This window comes from Pseudomyrmex gracilis, unplaced genomic scaffold (assembly GCF_002006095.1).
Source record: "Pseudomyrmex gracilis isolate BER0280 unplaced genomic scaffold, ASM200609v1 scaffold_236, whole genome shotgun sequence".
Classification (NCBI taxonomy): domain Eukaryota; kingdom Metazoa; phylum Arthropoda; class Insecta; order Hymenoptera; family Formicidae; genus Pseudomyrmex; species Pseudomyrmex gracilis.
The window spans coordinates 151,867-172,499 of record NW_018020820.1 but is presented as its reverse complement, the minus strand read 5'-3'; the positions used below and the strand labels follow the sequence as shown (position 1 = coordinate 172,499).

The 20,633-nt window shown below is 39.1% G+C and overlaps 3 protein-coding genes across 4 annotated transcripts; 1 reads left to right on the top strand and 2 right to left on the bottom strand.

The window, feature by feature from the left end:
* The first annotated feature begins 1,190 nt into the window (after positions 1 to 1,190).
* LOC109859087 (cyclin-L1) lies at positions 1,191 to 4,888 on the top strand. The gene is made up of 4 exons (XM_020436977.1): positions 1,191 to 1,691; positions 2,717 to 2,901; positions 3,024 to 3,608; positions 3,801 to 4,888. Exons 1-4 carry the CDS (start codon positions 1,347 to 1,349, stop codon positions 4,054 to 4,056), a joined length of 1,371 nt encoding a protein of 456 aa, XP_020292566.1. The 5' UTR covers positions 1,191 to 1,346; the 3' UTR covers positions 4,057 to 4,888.
* LOC109859089 (leucine-rich repeat-containing protein 51-like) lies at positions 4,738 to 8,646 on the bottom strand. 2 transcript variants are annotated; one of them, XM_020436979.1, is made up of 2 exons: positions 5,548 to 8,646; positions 4,738 to 5,362 (listed from the first exon to the last, which is right to left on the bottom strand). In XM_020436979.1, exons 1-2 carry the CDS (start codon positions 5,654 to 5,656, stop codon positions 4,878 to 4,880), a joined length of 594 nt encoding a protein of 197 aa, XP_020292568.1. In that variant the 5' UTR covers positions 5,657 to 8,646; the 3' UTR covers positions 4,738 to 4,877. The 2 variants fall into 2 exon arrangements, with proteins under 2 accessions (XP_020292568.1, XP_020292570.1); XM_020436981.1 differs by having other exon boundaries at positions 5,480 to 5,638.
* LOC109859088 (cytohesin-1) lies at positions 8,647 to 20,591 on the bottom strand. The gene is made up of 6 exons (XM_020436978.1): positions 19,704 to 20,591; positions 11,341 to 11,946; positions 11,048 to 11,159; positions 10,464 to 10,691; positions 10,191 to 10,260; positions 8,647 to 10,052 (listed from the first exon to the last, which is right to left on the bottom strand). The coding sequence occupies exons 1-6, from the start codon at positions 19,926 to 19,928 to the stop codon at positions 9,965 to 9,967; spliced, it is 1,329 nt and encodes a 442-aa protein (XP_020292567.1). The 5' UTR covers positions 19,929 to 20,591; the 3' UTR covers positions 8,647 to 9,964.
* Positions 20,592 to 20,633: the final 42 nt, after the last annotated feature.

The following is a 20,633-nucleotide window of genomic DNA, read 5'->3' as shown; positions in this document are numbered from 1 at the left end:
GAGAAAGAGAGAGAGAGAGAGAGAGAGAGAGAGAGAGAGGGAGGGGGGAGAGAAGGAGGAAAGTTCCTCTTTTTAGTCGTTGCTCATTGTGACGCATTAAAGAGGAAATATTTTTTCTTATTCTCTATTATCTGTCTTCTTTTATGACGCAACATGTCTTACAGCTGAGACGCGTGAGCGTTTATGGACGTCTATATCTTGGCGCAGATAAAACGTGTAACAAAGTGCAACGAAATTTTATATCAGTTACGGAAGTTGCATGCAAGAAGACACAACTTGAACTTTGTTGTTAAAAATTTGGCGGTAACAACTCTCGAGTTTCTCAAGTTTTGCGCAAAAATTCAAACTACACATTTTAGCGTAAAAAATATAGTGCTTGTTCTATTTGAGAAAACGAAAACTATTTTTTCTTTTGTTATATTGCAGAGTTTATTTGTAGAAATTTCTCGACTTTTCGAGTAAGATTGTTTTCTTTTGATTACGAGTTTACGCTAGAGAGGAAAATTCGCGAGCAATCTTCTTCAAGTTTGAGAATTTTTTTCCGCAATGGTACCACACACATTGCCACGGAAGCCAGTGGCTGCGTTCCGATATTTTTACAGTACTAAAACTCTATAATTTACGTCACATATGCTATAGATTTCCAGTATTGGCAGTGAACATCGGAACGCAGCAAGCGCATTGCGATTATTGCTTGTCATTGGCGTATATCATTCATATTTCCGATAAATTTACGAGAAAAGTTCAATCACAAATAATAAGCGCAAATCGCTTGCTAAACGCTGAGTTCTGCTGAACTCACAGAGCTGTGCAGAAAATACAGGAATTGAAATGCAGAAATAGCAGGAATTGAAAGAAGTCGAGAAAGTGTGCAGACAACTCTGTCTGCTACTGCGCATGCTCCGCAACAGATCGGGGAGAGCCGCCTTCTCGTTTTTTCTTTTGCACTTTCTCGACTTCTTTCAATTCCTACTATTCCCGCATTTCAATTCCTGTATTTCCTGCATTTCCTGCGTTTGTTCCTGTTCCCTTAACTGGACACAGCCCAGCCAATGAAGCGTAGAATAGGACGCGAGTATGTATGGCTGCGTTCCGTTTCACGCATTTATCTATAGTACACGTGACGTATAGTATAGATAAATGCGCGCATACGCGTGAAACGGAACGCAGCTTGTGAACACTGAGTTACGTTCCAAAATTCTACCTTGGTTATTAAAATGCTATATTTCACGTCACGTGTGCTATAGTTTTTGGTTACCAAGATAGGATTTTAGAACGTAACCTGTAGAAGGCGATGGAGTGAGTTGTTAGCGACTGGTGGAAGCTGTCGGAGCCACAATGGGGTTATGTGCAACGTGTTGACGGAGCGAGTTGTACGATTGTGTGCAAAAATCGTAATTTTATTAAAAACCTTTGCGTGCTTGTTCGTATCGCTGGATTCTAATCGAGAGCGTTTCGAGATGAATGCGAAGGAGAATTCCTCGACAACGTCAACGAAGAACGCGACGGTTTCGAACGCGAAACCCTACGGCAAGATCGTGTTAACGTTGCAGAATTGTCTCCTGCCCAAGGAAAAACTCGACTCGACTCCGTCGTCTTTGGACGGTCTCGATGCGGAAATCGAGGCGGATTTGCGGATACTCGGATGCGAACTTATACAGACGGCCGGTATTCTGTTGAAATTGCCGCAGGTAAATTCGTTTCGCGTGTCTTCATCGTCAATATAAATGTCGATCCTAACCTTATCCCTAATCTTCGTAACATCTGCCGTCTTCCTGGCATTTCTTTGTTGTACACACTGGAACTGGGTTTTTTTTTTTTCACATACATTTTAAAACTACTATACCGCAATTTATATTTATATATTGATGCGTTTTATTAAGTAAATTTTTATTTTATACGTACACATGTTATATATATTTTATTTGAACACACGTGTACAGTGTACACGTTGTTGTTGGTGCGTACAATTTCTGAAATGTGTGCTTCGTAATTTACGTGTTTTATAAATATCTTAGTTTATTATATACAAAATGTATTATAAAGCGCATATATCTATAGCTATAGGTAATTTAATAATATTTATTAATACTTTTAAGAAGGTGAAGTCTTCTGTAAAAAAATTTATAAAATTGCGAAGTAATGGGCCATAAATGTAACATAGCGATATTAGAAGCATTTGAAGTAGAACATCTTTACAATCAATTCAATATCCGCAGATATGTTATTGTGTGCTTTTAACGAATATTAAAAACAAAAGAAACTAGAAACTTGAGAAATAGTTACTTTTTGTAGTATAATTTTGCTTCCTGTGTAGTCAATTTATTTTTTGGCTGTTTTTAACGTAAAGATAATTTATGTATGTATTTTAACCCTTTTATGACGTGAGTTCTTGTCAGAACTTGCATCTATGTACTTGATTTTTTTTTTTTTTTATAATGCAAAACTGACAAAAATAGCTCAAAATATATATGTACTTTCCAGAGTCGGTGGCTAATGTAAACATGAGTGGCGAGGTGTATGCCTGGATATGTCAACGTGTCATACAGCAAAATATATATAAGACGTATGACAACGGTAGTATCTCTGCTCATGTCCTTAAAGGGTTAAAATCATCTTCAAACCTCATCAAAACTCACTCTTGTTGAGAACATAATCTATACATATATATACTAATTTTTTTGTTTTTTTTTTTTGTTTTTTTTCATCTGTGTAGGTCGCAATGGCTACCGGGCAAGTAATATTCCAACGATTCTATTATAGCAAATCATTAGTTAGACACAATATGGAAATAACTGCAATGGGTTGCATCTGCTTAGCTAGCAAGATCGAGGAAGCACCGAGACGTATCAGAGATGTGATCAACGTTTTTTATCACATTAAGCAAGTTTCTAGCCAAAAGTAAGTACATATTGCTCTCTCGTGCTTTTATCTTGCAAAATGAAAAATTCAAACAAAACGTATACTGCACACTGAATAAAGAAAAAATTTAAGGCAAGCTTTTTTTTTATTACTTGTTGCAGACCAATACAACCTGTTATTCTCGATCAGAATTACGTAGCTCTCAAGAATCAAGTGATCAAATCGGAGAGAAGAGTGCTGAAGGAACTGGGCTTTTGTGTTCACGTGAAACATCCTCACAAGATCATAGTCATGTACCTGCAAGTGTTAGGTTATGAAAAAAATCGAGCCTTGATGCAACAAAGTTGGAATTATATGAACGACTCGTTGCGATCAGACGTGTTCTTGCGCCATCAGCCGGAAACTGTCGCGTGCGCGTGCATTTATCTAGCCGCTCGTCAACTGCAACTACCACTGCCCACGTCGCCTGCTTGGTTTCTGATCTTCCGAGTCAAGGAAAAGGATATCAGAGATGTGTGTGTGCGAATATTACGTTTGTATTTGCGTCCACGTATAAAACCGGAACAACTGGAAAAACGCGTCGAAGAGCTGCGACGTCAGTACGAGGAGGCCAGGACCAAGGCGCGCGGCACTGACGCCGACGGTCACACACCAAGTCCTCCATTGCCGAAGCATCACAACGCTTGGGGCGGATTCATCAGTCGTAGCGGCACGCACGCGGTCCCCGAAAGAACCAAATCACCCAGGTAATGTCTTCAAACGTTTTATTTGATATGTTCCGTATATCTTTCGAAGAAGAAACAGGGGACGACAATGTTCTTGGAGAGAAAAGCCTTTTATTTCTCCTTCAAAAGTCATTATATAATGTTGCCACAGTGTAGATATCGCAATCTTAATGAAGAAACGTTTCAAAATCATTTGTTTTTATGTGTTTTCAGACGTTCAAGATCTCCGAGTACCTCGCCGTCGCGTGGCGAAGGAACAAAGCATTCTAAGCGAAAAAAGCACAGCAGAAGTAGATCCCGAAGTCACAGTCATAGTAGATCTGGTAAGGCCAAAAAATCACAACGACGACGGTCGGGTAGTCATAAGTCGTCGCGCAGATCGCGAAGTTACAGATCGCGAAGTCGATCTCGGGACAGAGATTTGGAGAAATCAAACAAACATCGTAGCAAACGCAGACGTTTGCACTGAGAACGATATTTAAGAAACTTATATTATGTTGCGTTTTAAAATATCATCGACAAAACATATTAAAACAATTGTAATTGATTTATAAGGTACGAGTGTATATCTTGTAGAAAGAAAAATTGCTGCAATTATAGTTTATTTCGGAATTTTTTGTAAGACGCGCATCATTTTTAGAACAATCTTAACGAATTATTGGAATTATACTTTTTGCAACTTTGTGTTCTCATTATTTATACTATTTATAAGTATGAATAACGTATGTGAAAAAAAAGTTATAACGAGAAAGATTTCCACGAAAGTTTTTCCAGACGATATAAAACACAGATGTGTTCCAGGTTGCGATAATACATTACACATTTGTAATTTTTTATATTAACTAACACAGAACCACAACACAATATAAACGAACGATGTTTAATGAGGAAATGAAAGCATATAATAAATTGCTTGCACAAATAAAAACTGCTTGCAAGTGTGCGGTAAATATTTCTGATTTCAATTTCAAAAGATTACAGGTATTATATATTTTTCTGCGAAATGTAATCATTAATTGTTACAACGATAAATTATTATACAACTTATGAGTTTTTTTTTTTTTTTTGTTTTTTTATAAAAATTTTACCAGCGAGACGTCCGTACAAATACACTCGAAGTATTGATTTGTCACACCATTTATGTGTGTGCTTTTTTTTTTTTTTTTTAAAGCCAATATACCTCGACTAGCAATATGGTACACAGCATGTGTTTCGCAAAATGTATACAAGTGTTGAAAACAATGTGTGTATATATCAAAAGTATGCAACAACATATATAGGAATAAAGTTTTATATTCTTATATCGGGTTGAGTCATCTTGGAAAATCCAACGGGCAGTACCTGTTTCTTTTCGGCAGCGATTACCGGTGAAAAATCCAAGACGAGCAACTGCGGGAGAAGGTGCACAATGTATCCTCTGTAACAGGGAGTGTCCTCAATTGGATTACCGTGTAACGTCAGCGATCTGAGATTATGTAGATTTCGCAGTCTGAGCGTGTCTGCGATAATCGAGATTTTGTTGCCGTGTAAGTACAGAATTTTCAAGTTCGCGAATCTCTCGATGTCTTCTCCGATTTGACTTATCTGATTGAAAGACAAATCCAACCAGCTGAGAGAAGCGGGATGATCGAGAAATTTCTCCGCGAGACGCCAAAGACCGTCCATCGAACGCAACAGATTGTTGCTTAACCATAACGTACTGGTCATATAACGATCCTTAACTATTTTGACAGATTTTCCGGTGCGTATTATCTGCCCGCGTTTGTTCATTAATTCTGCAAAAAACGAAGAAGATTCGCTAAACGATTGTGTAAAGCAGTAAAAGTATTGTCAGTTTTGTTTTATAAGCCGAATTATTAATTCGATTAAAAAAACTTATATCTTTGACTCACGAAGCATGTGTGAGCGTTAAAAGCCACTTATGCAAAATTGTCTTTTTTTCTTTTTCATTTAAATGTACCGTTCATGGTCGTGGCCTTTTTGAATGACAAGTCTAACGGTGGAGCGGCCAGCATTTCCTGTCGTTCGCTTCGTTTGTAATCCGAGGTGGGATTTTCCTTGGCGCTCATCGCAAATAATCAAATCTCACACACTTCTAGAGAGCAGCAGCATTTAGATTCTGAGAAAGATCCATTTCAAGGCTAGAAGAAAACAAACGGACCGCGGAGATGTGCGCGTCAATTTTCAGCGCCACCACACATATCCATTTTGAAATTTCATACAGCGCGTTTTTTCGACCGTGTGATTCGCCAACAATTACGTGCGTGAAGTGACAAAAATTTCTAGAAATAAATTTATTAATCACATTAAATTAATACACATTCGGTTTCGCTAGATTCATTACGTATATCCAACATATACGTGTTTTTTTTTTTTTTTTTTTTATCAAATAATATATAACAAAATTATGTACAAATTTCCTACTAATATAAAGTACAATTCTCTATACAATTCCTTAAGTTCTCAATTATTATGCGCTAATACACAGTTTTAAACGGGTTGTTTTACACACATCACTTTTTGTACTTTACAACGAAATATACAGCGAGAGAGAGAGAGAGTAAAATTACGAATCGAGTTGTAAGAGGAAAGACGAAAAACTTTATCCTGTATTACACAGCTAAGCTTATAATTTAATACGGATTTGTGTGTCTGTGTGTACGTGTATGTATGTACAAATATTCGATATATCGTCGTTTAAGTTTGTTTTATGTTTTACTATCAACGTATTTCATCGAAATATACTACTCGTATATATGTCATTTTAGTTTTTTCTCTTTAATAATGACTGTGACTCTCTTATATATCGTGAAATATCGCATTCCCGACACAGTAAAAATCTATATATACGGTATATTTTATGTACATATAAACTATACAAAAAAAAACGTTATTTTACGCGAGCACATAAATTTTACGTTACCATCGCAAAACGTAGGACAAAAATTTGCCATTCGCAAATTACATAAATTACGGAAAGTCTCTATGTACTAGCATAAGTAATCAATCGACTTTGATTCTTTGTATAGAAATCGGAAAAATGATATACACAAAATATATTACAACGACGGTGTTCGACTACACAAAAACCATAAATTTACAATAAATAGCACGAAAAGAAACATATTCCGCATTTTGTTTTTGTTTATTTTTATATACTTTTTATCATGTGTATTATTACTCGTACTGACTGTTGTTTGAGAAAACATAACATTATTGTCGACTTATATATGTGTGTGTGTGTGTGATTCTGGGGAAGAGCAAAGTGGCTGCGAAAGGAACACACAGGCACGCGTCTCGCAGTGAAATATTAAATTAGTCTATTGTAATGTATCTGTTTTTCGTTTTTGTTTTTTTACACATGAAAGTAAATGAATATAATGACTTAATGAATTGGTTTATAATTTACGTTTTCAATATATCGGTATAAAAAATGCGTTCGTAAATTCATTGTCGGTCGTTTTAGCGCGGGAGAGATTTCGCCCTATATATATATATAATTTATTTATATTACAATAAACAAAATCTCCTAACGTTTCTTCAAGAATGATATAACATTTAAAAAATTACGTACGCTACTATTATTTATCTGTCTTCTACTATTATTTCAGCGTTTCACTATCTAAACGTATCATAATAAGGCGTTTTCGATGTCTGGCTTTCCTCCGCGTTCAAGCAAAAGAAAGTTCCTCGATTCTTTAGTGTGTATATATATATATAATATTTTATGTATATGACGGATCGACTGTTACACGACTAGCTCGACAATCTCAAAAGGCACCTGCGCTTCTTTAATTTTTTTGTTTTTGTTGGCTGGGCGTAGAATGCTAAGTAACAAAAAAAAGTTTCACGAAGGAATTACGTGTATACAAATTTTCACATTAAGACAATCACGAAAAAGTTTTATCCGCAAAAAATGCATCATGCTGATTTCGGAAGTAAACGTAAGAGAGTCTTCACACAAATTTATACACACACATACACGTACATGTATATGTAATATGTGTGTGTAAGATACACGGGGTGTTTCTAAACTGAATGTTGCGAATGAAAATACATGTTCTACGTAGAAAAATCAAGCGGAAAAACGTAGAATATGTGATTTTATTTATGGGATTCAGTTTAGAAACACTCTGTCTACGCGAGACAATACGATGGGACAAGATACAACACCGGGAAAAGGATGAATCCTCGTGCAAAAGTCGAAAATGTATAGTAAAAGTTTTTTTTTACGCAAAACTTAGAATTCCGCAAACGATTTTAAAAATTTAAAAATTGATAACACATTCACTTTTTGTTACGCTTAATTAACCTTCAATAATCCTGTCGTGGAATATCATGTAATTCGTTAACGTTATTAATGACAGCTTTATAATTTAATACGCACATAAGTTTACTACTAATTTTATAATATTATATTTTATAATATTAATTTGCTTGATTGAACGGCGAAGAGTGTAATTTTCTTTAAAGTTGACTAATAACTGCTATCGAAATACATTTAACGATGTATATACAAGATTATTACAGATCACAATTAAATACAAAAAGTAGATATATCACTTTTAGTTTTTAAAATTCACTTTCTTGAGAATTGAACCTCGCAAAAGACTTTTATTCTACATTTTCGACTTGGTTTTGCACGAAGCATCATCCCTTTCCCGGTTTTGTACGCGTCACACATACGCTGTATATAGAATATTCCACAATCATCGTACAATGTTTCAATAACGTATTTTAAAGTACGCAAAGTGTGTGTTAAAAAAATTTAGAACTTTAAACTCTCATTAAATTTCCGAATATGTTAGCAAAGCGGTTGTTACATTGATCACGACACGCATCCTGCTACATTCTTCATATATAAAATCATCAATTTTTTTCTTTAGCATGAGATTTTCGCCGTTTTTTTTTTGTTATTTTTAAAAAAAACAATGGAGTCGCAGGTTCCCTGTCAGATCTCAAGACATTGTTTAAACTTACTATATATACTGATTATTATATTTCGGATTATGTACGCGTATATATGTATACAAGCGCACGTACGCACATAATTTGTGTGTATGTGTTTGTCAAATAGATGATATATGTATATATATACGCAGTTTTTTTTTTTTTTTTAATTTAAATTATAGAAAAACAGAGTTCACAGGGTTGGCTAATCATGCTATTTTCGTACACAGATTGTACACAAGCATGAAAAGATAATCTCGTTCTCATGCGGAGAAACTTATTATTTCTCGGTTTTATAAATTCTTTGTACACATTTGTTCAAATAAATACGCGTAAATTGTATCACATGAATACGAGAGCTTTTATTCGGCTTTACATTTTTCCTCAATATAAGTATAACTAGAAAAAATCGCGAATTTTATAATTATTATCTATTTACACGACACCCTCGCACCTTGTATAAATATCTCGTGTTTATTAACCTTCAGTTTTCTTTAATGGGAAGAGCTTTATAATGATAGATATCTCAAAGCTGCCGGAGAATGAAAAAATTTCGTTTTTTCTGTATAGCCTGTTGTGCTCACAAATTATTAATAATAATTGGATAAATATTATATGTCTATCTTACGCAACCGTATCTATTTACATTGATTTTCTTTAGTAAAATTATAAAATGTTTATAGAAGATGTTTAGGTAAAGCAATATACATATACATATACATATACATATATATATATATATATATATATATGCTCATATCGTTTTGGTGTCAATTGACCAATGGTATAGTTGTTCGTCGCTGTAGACTTTTTGATTTCAGACGTACGTAATGCCGCACGCTCTATTCTCGTTTTCTCTCTTACGAAAAAGAATAACATTATAGAGGAGCAGATTTTGCGTCTATTACTGAAATATAACTAGGCTCCTACGGCGCAAGATTCTTCACATGCTGATATAATGCTGATTCAGCGCAATTTATGATACATTTATAATATATCTTTGTTCTCGCTAATATAATATTTTTTATTTAACTATTTTTCATCTATATCTAGCATTCGCGAGAAGTATCGCGCCGATTCTAGATTCCGCATTCAGTCTACAAACAATATCGTGCGTTTTAACGTGATATTGTTTTACGTGTTCTACGTTATTTATACACGCAGATATATCGCTTGCTGTAATGATATTTTTTTTCGTGTCGTTACGCGACACCACGTCCGGTTTTCTACTTCTACCAAAACAATGTTCGACAATCGCTTTCGGCGTGTTCTGTTTTGTTTCTTCCCTTTCTTTCTACGGTGAACTTTTTTGCGAAATTTAAACGTACTCGACCGGAATCACACGGTGCAGTAATGCCGGTTCGCGAATGAACAGTCTTCTCTGAGTCCTCGCCGAGCTCAATTCAAAACCCGGCTCGTGGCAGCGTTTAACTCTTCGAATGTACATTCGTTTTTTGTGCTTTCTTCTTCCGCGCTGCCAGCATGTCGTAAAACGGATTATGCGATATACTTTGCCTGTAAATAAACGATGACGTTCGAGAATTTATATATTATCGTAATTGCACATAGATTCGCGTTTTATTGCAGAGAAAAGTGACGGTAAAAGATACAAGCGATGTAGAGTGGCGGTATCCTTTAATCATTCTAGCTTACCGCACGCATTTAATCCACTCGTCTTTTTCTTCATCTGTAGCGGCGGACATTCTGTACACGGTATGTTTTCCTACACAAACAAGCGTAGCGAACATTTAATATAAGATATGTATTGAAGTATAAAATAATATAAAAATGGTAAAATATATTAAATATATCAAATATATCTGAATAAAATGTGCAAATAATTTTATATTTACATAAAACTATTGAATTGATTTTCTGTTTCAATTGTTATAAATATTAAACCCCTCCTATAAAACAGAATCGTACCTTCGACGACTTTTCCCTCGCTATCAGTCTTGCATGCTTTTATGAACTCAGAACCGGCGGCGTACAATTCGAAACAGTGCGGTTTGTGTCGATCCTGAATCTCGCGAACCTGAATATTTTCTAATGGAATGATACCACGCGGCTCCTTGTCCGTCGTGTACTCGAAGTAGTACAAGCAATTGTCGTTCAAAATGAACCACCGTCTCTTCCAACTCTTGTAACGTCCACCTGTAACAAAATCGCGAAAACATATATAGAATTGAGAATTCAAGATTAACACAAAGATATTATTTACCTGCTGTCTCCGTCAAAGGGCAGCAGAGGGACAAAGTGATACAATATAAGAATAAGCATTCCGTTCAGCGATGAGAGTGTAACAAAAGATAAAAATACGTTATTCAATCAAGATAAGTCAACGCACACATACACACAATGAATAAAAAATATAAAATTATTTTATCGTTGTATATTTGTCAAATTATATTGTGTAAACAAAAAAAGAAAAAGAAAAAAAAAATTAAAATTATCGGGATGCAGTCAAGTTGCAGTGCGAATTTGTAGAAATATGTAAACAGGTAAATTACCTTGCTTCCACAGCCAACCTTCTTTATCGGGATTGAAGAAGGTGTGCATTAAGTCGTTACCATCGTCCTCTGGTATCTTGAAAGGTTCGGTTTTTATACTCTCGTACAAACTCTGTAAATAAAAAAAAAAAAACAAATGTGCAGATGTAATAAAATATTTTTTATCGCAATGGCTCTGTAAATAAATGCGGGGATATAATTAAATACATTTTATTGCAAACACATTTTTGTTATATAAATGACACAAATGATATCTTGTACACATGTGCACACATATTCACGAACACACTCACCACAAGCAACTCGCGCGGCAAATCACCGCCATTATTAATGCCTCGATTCATTGAAATAAACTGATCCACACTGGGTTTATCCTTAACGCTCGGATTATGCAATGAGGTATTCAGCATGATGATGGCGAAGCTCAGCACGTAGCAGGTGTCCGTATTAGTGAAGATGTTCGGGTTCAACTGGCAGTACCTTTGAGCAAAACACTCCATCATACGATCGATCTTTTGCGCTTCGCCGGGCAGTCGGAACGACCACAGGAACTGACGTAGTGCCTGCACTAATATGAGATCGGTGAAGTCGTGCAGCTCGACGAAGGCCCGCAGCACGCGCTCGTTGAAGTCGTGTCGTTCGCCGAGATAATCGCCAATCGCGGTTTTGTTCAGGCCCTCGCCCTTGTACAGAAACTGAGCGACGTCCTCTGGTGTTGGCGCCAGAAGGTTGTGCTCTATCAGGTACTCGATACCCTTTTTGGGATCCATATTGAATTTTTTGCGACCGATTGATGTTTGCTTTGCCTTGTTGGACGGTTTTGTCTCGTCGGCCGTAAGCCCGCCGCCCTCCATCGACTCCATCTCCGCCACAACTTCGCCCAACTCATCTTTCAGTTGCTGTAAACAGAATTTGACGACGAATTACACACAACCACCATTCGAAGATCGGGTTTTTCCTAATGTACTCTATTGCAATATCTAAATAGAAATCTAATAAGCGAGTTAATCTACGTAAGAGAGATCTTGACGATATGCACGTTTGTGTAAGCATTAGATTTCGTTCGACGATACGATGTGAAAAATTATTTCTTCTTTGCGAGATATATCCGCGTAAAACTCTAACGCGTGTGATTCAAGTGAATGATGAGATTTAGAATCGTGTACACGGTCTAGCAGCGGCAGCTTCCTGCTTCGTGATACTTGCTCGTGACACCGTCTGCCCGTTTCCCACCGCGCACATTTCTCAACGTACGCATTCCGCGAATGCCAGTAAGCAGGAAATCTCTTTTGATTCCGTAACGATGTTTCTGCAGAATCGTCGAGTCTAGACACACGCTAAAAGGATTAAACTCAACACGCAACATTTTTAACATCGCCATTAAATTTACATTAAGTTTAATTACTGATTTCTATCTCCCAATGTCTATAATGAGCATCACAACTTTTTTTTTTCCTCATCTCTTCCGGCCACACGTTTTCGAGTGTACGTATCCGAGTTTCACGAATTTCAAGATACAAATACCACTGTTTGCCGACGTCACAACGGGAAAAAAAATCGATAAACGCACGCAAACAACACGCGATGCGCTCCGCATCGCTTTTAATGCCGCAACAATCGCTACACGACCTAGAAAAATGAATACAAAACACCGTCGTCGTTGTAGCGAAACCAATCGATCGAAATAAAATTTTCGATACGACGAAATAAAATGCAAAATTCTCGCAGTTCTCGCGCGCGCGCGCGCGCGCACATTTCCGGAAAGAGGAAGGGGTCGACCGGAAGCGGCCGTACGTTGCTAACCGATGAGGCTCGTTAATGGGTCGCCGCGATAACAACAAGGACAATAACTTAGTTGCTTGCTCGGCGGTGAGTTAGCATTGTCTGTTAGGTGGTAAAATTTCTTTTGTATTTATCGGTGCGCGCATCCGGTCCCACGAAAGGAGAAGGCCGCAGACGAGCGACGCGTGAAAAACCGGTACGCCCCTATGTGTGTGTGCGTGCGTGTGCGTATGCGAACTTAAGAACATTATAAAACTAAAGTTGAATACTGAGAGAAAGAAACTTTCTTTCACGTGCCGCTATTTCGCGAAAGCCAAACTCCCTTGAGAACCCCTCCCCCCCATTCTCCTCGCTATTATTCCGACATTTTCACCTCGTTTGAAGAACGCATACTTACAATGCTCGCGACGACCTTGAAGTGGATACACACGTGTGTGTATGCACGTAAGTACCTCATTACGTATATATGTGAACGAATATACATATAGCTAACTTAGAATTGCTAATTATCGCTTTGTCATCATCAAGAGATAGGAGCGGGAAATTTATATGAGTTCCTGTTCAGAGAAGCTTCCAATTGAGTCACCGTGCGCGCGGTAGGTACCGACGATGGCACAAGAGAGCAGCGGCAAGTCCGTCGCTTAAGTATAAAAAAAATCTATGCGTTTATCGGGCGCGCCGAAGATTAAAGCGCTGAACGTGATAACGCAAAAATGAGAGCCCGTTGCGAGTTGTAATTTTTTTTATTTTTATTTTCGACAATAAACTCGCTCGTTAACTCGTCATCGAATCGGTTTTATTCGTCGATACCCATTTTTTTTCTTTTTTTTTTTTTTTTGCATCACTCACGAAATATTCTTTTCGTACACGGACGGCGGTGATGCCATTATATGTCCACGGCTTCCCTTTCGTCTGTCCTGTGCGGAATGATTGCCTTATTCCGTTCTATTTCTGTCACATGCGCGTTTCGCTATACGATCGATCGAAAGTTGTTCACTATTGCGCTACCTAACGCAAACTAAACTTCCTTCCTGCAAAATGACGACGGGGCAAAGGGCGTGCATTCATAATACACACACACACACACACACACAGAGCAGATGTGATTCGCTCCCAAGAATTTATAGATAACTTTGCGTTCCCGAACTTGACGTTCATCCGTCACGTGAAACATCGCACACTTGTGTGATTAACATAGCGCGCGCGCATTCCGTCTATTTTCAGAAACGAGAACCGTTTCATTGACTCCCAATGGTCTTTTCTTATGTATTTTCGTCACAAATCTCTCTTGTCGTCGATTTAACTGCTCGAAAACGCTATTTAATCTTAATCCTGAATTGTTTTTTACCTTCGGTATCTTAATCTCGAAACTGAGGCTATTTATTTGATTTCAAAATACGAGAAAAATGTTGAAAAAAATTCTGGATTCTCCTTTCGGGTGCCTAAGTTCTGTTTGTTAGTTTAACAAAAAAAAAGAAAAAAAAAACAATTTTGTATAAATTTAGGTTTAACGGCTCGCATCTGACCTGACACTCGTTTTATCTTCTCGCGAGCTTCTCCGATTGCTAGTTGTTTTATTGATTATCGAAAAAAAGAGTTTCGAGAGATGCTGGGAGAAAAAAGACCGATTCCGAATTAAGAGGAATCAAGAAGGAAGTATATTGTCTATTTTTTTCATCAATTTTCTTGCCGAGAAAATAATTGTTTGTTCTAAACAATTCGACTGAATCGCATGTTTCGAATGCCGGCCGATAGCCGATGCGAATAGCAATCGACAAAAATCTTTATGATCTGGCGCAATCTTCCTGCCTTCCGTGCCAAAGTGCATTCGAAATGTATCGATCGGTATCTGATTCACGGACGGTCGTTATCGTCAGCAAAAAAACGCGTGTCCTCCCCTCTCGTAGAAATCGATGTTCGATACTTTTTTATACTCTAGCGTCACAAAGATGTGATTTTCGCTGTGGCAAATCTTCTGTTTGCCGTTTCGTCAAGTAATTTCGTTTCTTTAATTTCAATGTCGCGCCGCGAAAAAAACAAAAACACGTAACGAAGAGAGACATATAAGATAAAATCGGTTGAACACGAAGAGCGAAAGTTCGCGTTCGATTAGACTTTATATACACGCCGCTTTATCCGGCTGGTACCAAGCCAGACGTGCGTGTGCTAGTTTTGCAACCAGTCTGCGTCACGACAAAAGTCGAACACGAACAAACTGCATGCCTGCGTGGTGATTTAGCGCCTCATTAGATCGCGCGAGCGCGTTGTCTCGAAAACTAATTACGTTTCGCGGACATGTGTTTTACATTTATTGTTATCTCGTTCTCTGTGTGCGTCCCCACCGGCGTCCCAATTCCCGTAATAATCGAGAGACGCGTAATATATACACAATAAGCGGCGCAATTGCATTTCACGTCCAGCGTGCGATATGTATGTATAGACAATGTCGGGATTTAATAAATTTGGAGAAGGTATGAAAATGATTGCTCGTTTATAGAGAATTGACGAAAGCGCGCGAGGGTGCAAGCAAATGCGAATGGAACGAGCTTTTGACGAAATTAACGAAGTTAATAGAACAGAAGATAATATAAATTAGAAGATAATGTAAATTTAATTATCAAGAGCAGAAGTGATACCTGACAAACAATTGTGTGTCAAGTAAAAACTGATAAATAATGACATAATAGACATTAGGGTTTTTTCTTGAACGTTAATAATATGACGTGGCGCAAATAAATGACACACAGATCTTAATGATACGTTGATTTGTCGATAAGAAATAATATGTCCGAAGACGTCATCACAAGATTGTCTAACGTGTCCGCGGGCTCTTGAATATCTCATTCCGAAAAGCACACATGCAACTTTTTTTCTTTGCTCTCGTAATAATAATAATAAAAAAAAAACTTCTCTTTTCCTTGCTTAAAACGCGCATATTTTTATAGTCCGGATGGAAATACATGAAATGTCTGTTACTCGACGAGAGAGTACAAGAAGTGTATATATTTTTGATAATGAACGAAAACGATTACATTTCGCGTGGAAAAAAAAAAACATATTCGCAATATTTGTGAGAAGTTTCGAGATAAAAAAAAAAAAAAAGAAAAAACAAAGAAGAAAAATAACTAATTCACACAACGTGTTTTGCAAAGTCACACGCGATCAGAGGTGAGAGGTCACACGATAATCCATTCTCTCAGACATAATTAGTCGACCGCGGTTCGAACAAAAACACGATATACTCGCGATAACTCTTTCCCGTCCTGTTATTTTTGCTTTCAAATCGCGCGGGCCAATAAAGTCAGATCAATCACGCGGGAAGGTGACTCACGTGGGATCAAAGAAACCTTTTTTTTTTTTTCTTTAACGCTACAAGATCGTCGCGATCGACGTTTAGGTGAGCGGAGAAACTCGGGCGCAAAGTTGTAATTGGATAGCGGCCAGGCGCTCTAAATGCCGCCGCGCGAATTCTCTCTCAAGTCGAAGAATAAGAAGAAGAAGAAGAAGAAAACCGCGCGCGTCTGGCCGCTGCCCAGGAGTTACGAATTCGCGGAAGAAAAACGGCCGCGAACGCGTACAAGTGCTTCGACGAGAACGAGAGTTTTTCCATTATTTAAGTGTAACGGGCGACACTTGCGGGCTTTCACACACGTCTCTCGCATCGGAATCCTCATCACTAGTATGTTCTCTCTAGCTAGATGTAAATTATTATTATAAATATATGTAAAAGAACGCGAGAAAAAATTACGCTGAGATGGCTGAAGAATAAAACGCGCGCTCGCGAATATCGAAAGGATTAAAAAGCGGCGTGTAAACGATTGCGTGCAATCAATTTACTTTACGCTTTTGTGTGTCTCTCTCTCTCTCTTTATCTCGATGACGAGGGTGTGTGAATCAATAGGAAGTCAACAGGCACGCAAATTGTCGATTAGTCATTTGTTCAACGATGCGCATGTTGATTCGCTCTTACGTGACGGATATTTGTGCGCGATATCAGACTGTGCTGCGTGCACAGATAGCGATTTACTTACTTACTCGCGACACTGACTCGTCACACACATCTCTCGTGAAAAACTTCACCGGCTTCTCTCGTTTAACGACTGTTTCGTCTGTTTCGATAAGGTAGTGTATACCTATATATATATACATATCGTATACACGACGCGACAGATAAACTTCGCGTGTCCCATTTGTGCAGTTGTGTGACGCTAAATACGTCTGCTTGATCCTCCTTCGTCGTTTCGTCGGGCGGGTAGTTATCGAGAATATGCGCTGCTCTCGCGCGTTTTGTTAGAAAGACGATACCCTCTCTCGAAAGAGAAAGAGGAGAGGCAACACAAGCGCGGAGATTTTGCGCGCTCTCGTTTGCGATTTGCATAATCATCGGTTTAATTAACACGACGTGTTTCTCTCCTCGCTGGCTTTTTTCTTCGGTCTCGGAAAATACGCGCGCGCGCGCGCGAGAATATATAGACCGAGCTAATCGGTCTCTATGAACTCTCGCACCGTCGTTTCATCGTACGGGGAATTATATTTATCTCCCTCGGCATGTAAATGCCCGCAAAGTAAGCTATTTAAAACCACCATGCATCTTTTCAGGGTACGTACATATATGTGTCACATACGCGCGGCACTTGCATCCGATGCGTATGTGTGTGCGCGCGTTCCGTATATACACATCCTCTCGCGCGTGTACATGCGCGCGCGTATTCGTGTCATCGAATTTGGATTCGATCTGCCGCCGCTTGACCCGGCTCGAATCTCTTTGATCGAAGCAAATGGCGCGAACGCGGCGAGGAAAAGAAAGACGCTGGAATGTGGCGCGCGGTATATACGTGTTACTTTTTTTTTTTTTTTTTTTTACACACGTTACATAACCGAATTCCCACACACCCGATGAACGTGTAACTTTTTGTATTTTTCTTCAAAAGACATATCAAGACCAATTTAAATCGCATTTAGAATAAATGTTTGTGCGAGATGGAGATGAGAGAGTTCCGAGAAGACGTATTTTTTTTTTTCACAGCACAACAATATCGGAGAAACATTCCTTCGTAATCTCCTGGGAATTTTTACAGGGGTTTCCCAAATTGTTCGGAGCAAAACGAACCCAGACAGCGGACTCTCTTTTCCTTACCGATGTTGTGAGAAGCGTTGAAAATATTTCTGAAAGACGATACTGTTTGACCGAGATCGATCTTTTCCCTTCTTTTTTCTGTTATATGAGTCCTTCAACTATTTGGCTTCTCTCGTAAAGGCGGGAAAACCGAGAAAATACGTGTATATATACTCGCTTGAGAAAAACGCGCAATCTTTTTTTTTTCTTCTCCGAACGGTGCGATAAGATAGCGCTCTAAAAAAAAAAGAAGAATACCTATTATTCGAAAATCGAACACTTGAAGGTGCAAAAAGACAGACGATTCTTGTCGGTGGAATAAGAAGATATCACGGAGTTCCACATCTTTAGTGCGAAAAAAAAAAAAAAAAAAAAAAAAAACAAATCGCTCGTCTGTTACGTTTCGGTACGTTGAACCTTCGTGACGATGATGCCTATTATCGTGATCAAAAGATACACGGCGGACACACATCCGTGTCGCGCGCATGATAGACGCGATAGACGCGCGCGAACGGATAGACGCACGCGTCCTGGTTTCTTCTAAAAATAAGCATCCCCCCGAGACGGTCGCACAGTTTTCAATTCGTGATGTCGCGCGACATCGTGGAACGACACCGCTTTGTTTTTTTTCGTCTTAGTAGATTTGTTTTTTTTTCTTTTCTTTTTTTTTTAAATATATCCGATACATCCCGTCGGGACGATACGCCCGCTGCCAAGGATGGATCTTTTCGCGCTACGGATGCGTGGCGGCGACGCAGCACACAGCGCGTCGTATGTGTAATTTTATATTCACCGCCAGAAACGATCAACATCTATTTTACATTCGATTGCTGACCCTGAGACAACTCGTTTATGTCCCGAAGACACGCTTTGTCTGTGTGTGTGTATGTGTGTGTTGCGACTGAATTAAAACGTCGCTGTGATTTCATTGCCGCGAAGCTCTAAAAAAAAATAAAAAAAAAAAGACCTCTTATTGCGCACACAGCGGTGTGTTATTACAAAGACTGTTTCGCATACGTAAAACGCATCATTTATCTTTGACTCAAAGTGTTTTGAAGTCTTGCAGAATATCATTCTTGAGAAAACTTGGAGGTTTTCACATATCGGAGCAACAGAAAGATTGTAACGAGTGATTTATTCCCTTCGACTCGTAAAACATTTTTTATACGCATTCCTAACCGATCAGCGAACAATTCGACTTTGCGTGGCGATGAACGACGTCATTCCCGCTTATATATAAAATTACGCGACCAATTTTGTCGATTCTTTTCCCCTTCGTCGTTTCCTGCCTTCGCGGCTCATTTGTATCAACAACAAGTTACCTGGTATATTTTTTTTTTACGATATTACGCGCTAACGTGCCGACAAAACGTTATATTTCACGCTATCTCGGAACGTCGATGACACAACTCACGCCTCTCTCTGTAACAATATCTAGAAATAAGTTTCCCGGCGAAGTTTGGCACGAGTTTGGCCTTGGGGGGGGAGCGCGCGCGAAACTCTTTTACAAATTGCGTTTACCATGTGGGTACGTAACGGCGATTTAAATTTTCGCGACGCTACTTCCGATTCCTAATACCTTCGTTAATCGATTCCAAGCAAGAGACACCTCCGCGTTGCGTGTGTAAATTGTTTTCGTTTTCTATCTCGTTGTTTTACGCTATGGTAAAACGACCCTGTCGAATCATTAAGAGACGAGTTTACGGACTATTATTATTATTATTTTTTTTTTTTTTTCTTTTTTTGTATCGAACTGACCGTGGCGGACAAGGCGCTGAGATCCCAAGCGCTCTTAGCCTGCTTTTGGTAGTTCTTCTTGTTCTTCTTGCCGGGTCTCCGTAAACTGGAAAACCACCCGGCCGCGATAGCGACGGCGCTCACGTCTCTACGTCCGCCGCCGTCCTGCTGAGATACCATCGCACCACCGCCGGTGGTGCCTCGCACTTCGTCGAGAGCGTCCACCGATCTGCCGGTGAAAATCATTCTCTCGCGGTGTGTTTATTGTTGACAAACACTTTTTAAAAACTCCACCTCCGATTTTCGAGCTTCTTTCTCTCTTCTTTCTTTCTCTCTCTCTCTCTTCTTTCACTTCACACACTTTTCGTCTGCGATACCGAACGAAACGCGCCACGGTCACTCCTGTGTCCGTCACGATTGCACTTAGGATCGAACAACATCGCGCGGGGTAAACATACACTCCCTGAGAAAACGCACGAGGTACAAAGGTCGAAGAGCGCGTAGTAGTGCGGTCGGAAGTGCAACGACCCGCGGCTATGTCGACGACGCTACTACACGCGCGCACACCTTTGCACAGCACCACACTTACTCCAATTACAATTCGGGGAGGGAAAGGGAGCCCACCTTCTTTCTTCTCTCGGTTTTCGTCCGTTATCCGCACACCACGGAGGGAAGGGCCACGTGTGAGACAGTCAACGTCCTCGACGCTAAGTGTCCTCGGGATCACAGTCATGCAAAAAAAAAAAAGGCAACAAGTGGATGACTTCTCACGGTTTCGCGGACCGAAGTCGCGCCGAATGAAAGGCGACGAACCGCAGGGTTCGTGCGACGATTGACCGAGAGACAGTCTCGCCGGGCCAGTTGCCGTGTCAGCCGCCGTCACGCGATTCCCCGCAACTGCGGCTTCGTGTCGGGTTCTCTGGCGAGCGGGAGAGAGAGAGAAAGAGAGAG

What these genes read in the sequence shown, in the direction of transcription:
- LOC109859088 (XM_020436978.1), bottom strand. Translation starts at nt 19,928, where the DNA reads ATGATTTTCACCGGCAGATCGGTGGACGCTCTCGACGAAGTGCGAGGC. An exon ending in TGCCGCGCGAGTTGCTTGTG is followed by an intron (nt 11,160 to 11,340) that starts GTGAGTGTGTTC and finishes TTTTATTTACAG; the next exon opens with AGTTTGTACGAGAGTATAAA. An exon ending in CGAGGGAAAAGTCGTCGAAG is followed by an intron (nt 10,261 to 10,463) that starts GTACGATTCTGT and finishes TTGTTTGTGTAG; the next exon opens with GAAAACATACCGTGTACAGA.
- LOC109859089 (XM_020436979.1), bottom strand. Translation starts at nt 5,656, where the DNA reads ATGAGCGCCAAGGAAAATCCCACCTCGGATTACAAACGAAGCGAACGA. An exon ending in AAAGGCCACGACCATGAACG is followed by an intron (nt 5,363 to 5,547) that starts GTACATTTAAAT and finishes CGTTTTTTGCAG; the next exon opens with AATTAATGAACAAACGCGGG.
- LOC109859087 (XM_020436977.1), top strand. Translation starts at nt 1,347, where the DNA reads ATGTGCAACGTGTTGACGGAGCGAGTTGTACGATTGTGTGCAAAAATC. An exon ending in TTCTGTTGAAATTGCCGCAG is followed by an intron (nt 1,692 to 2,716) that starts GTAAATTCGTTT and finishes TCATCTGTGTAG; the next exon opens with GTCGCAATGGCTACCGGGCA. An exon ending in AAGCAAGTTTCTAGCCAAAA is followed by an intron (nt 2,902 to 3,023) that starts GTAAGTACATAT and finishes TACTTGTTGCAG; the next exon opens with ACCAATACAACCTGTTATTC.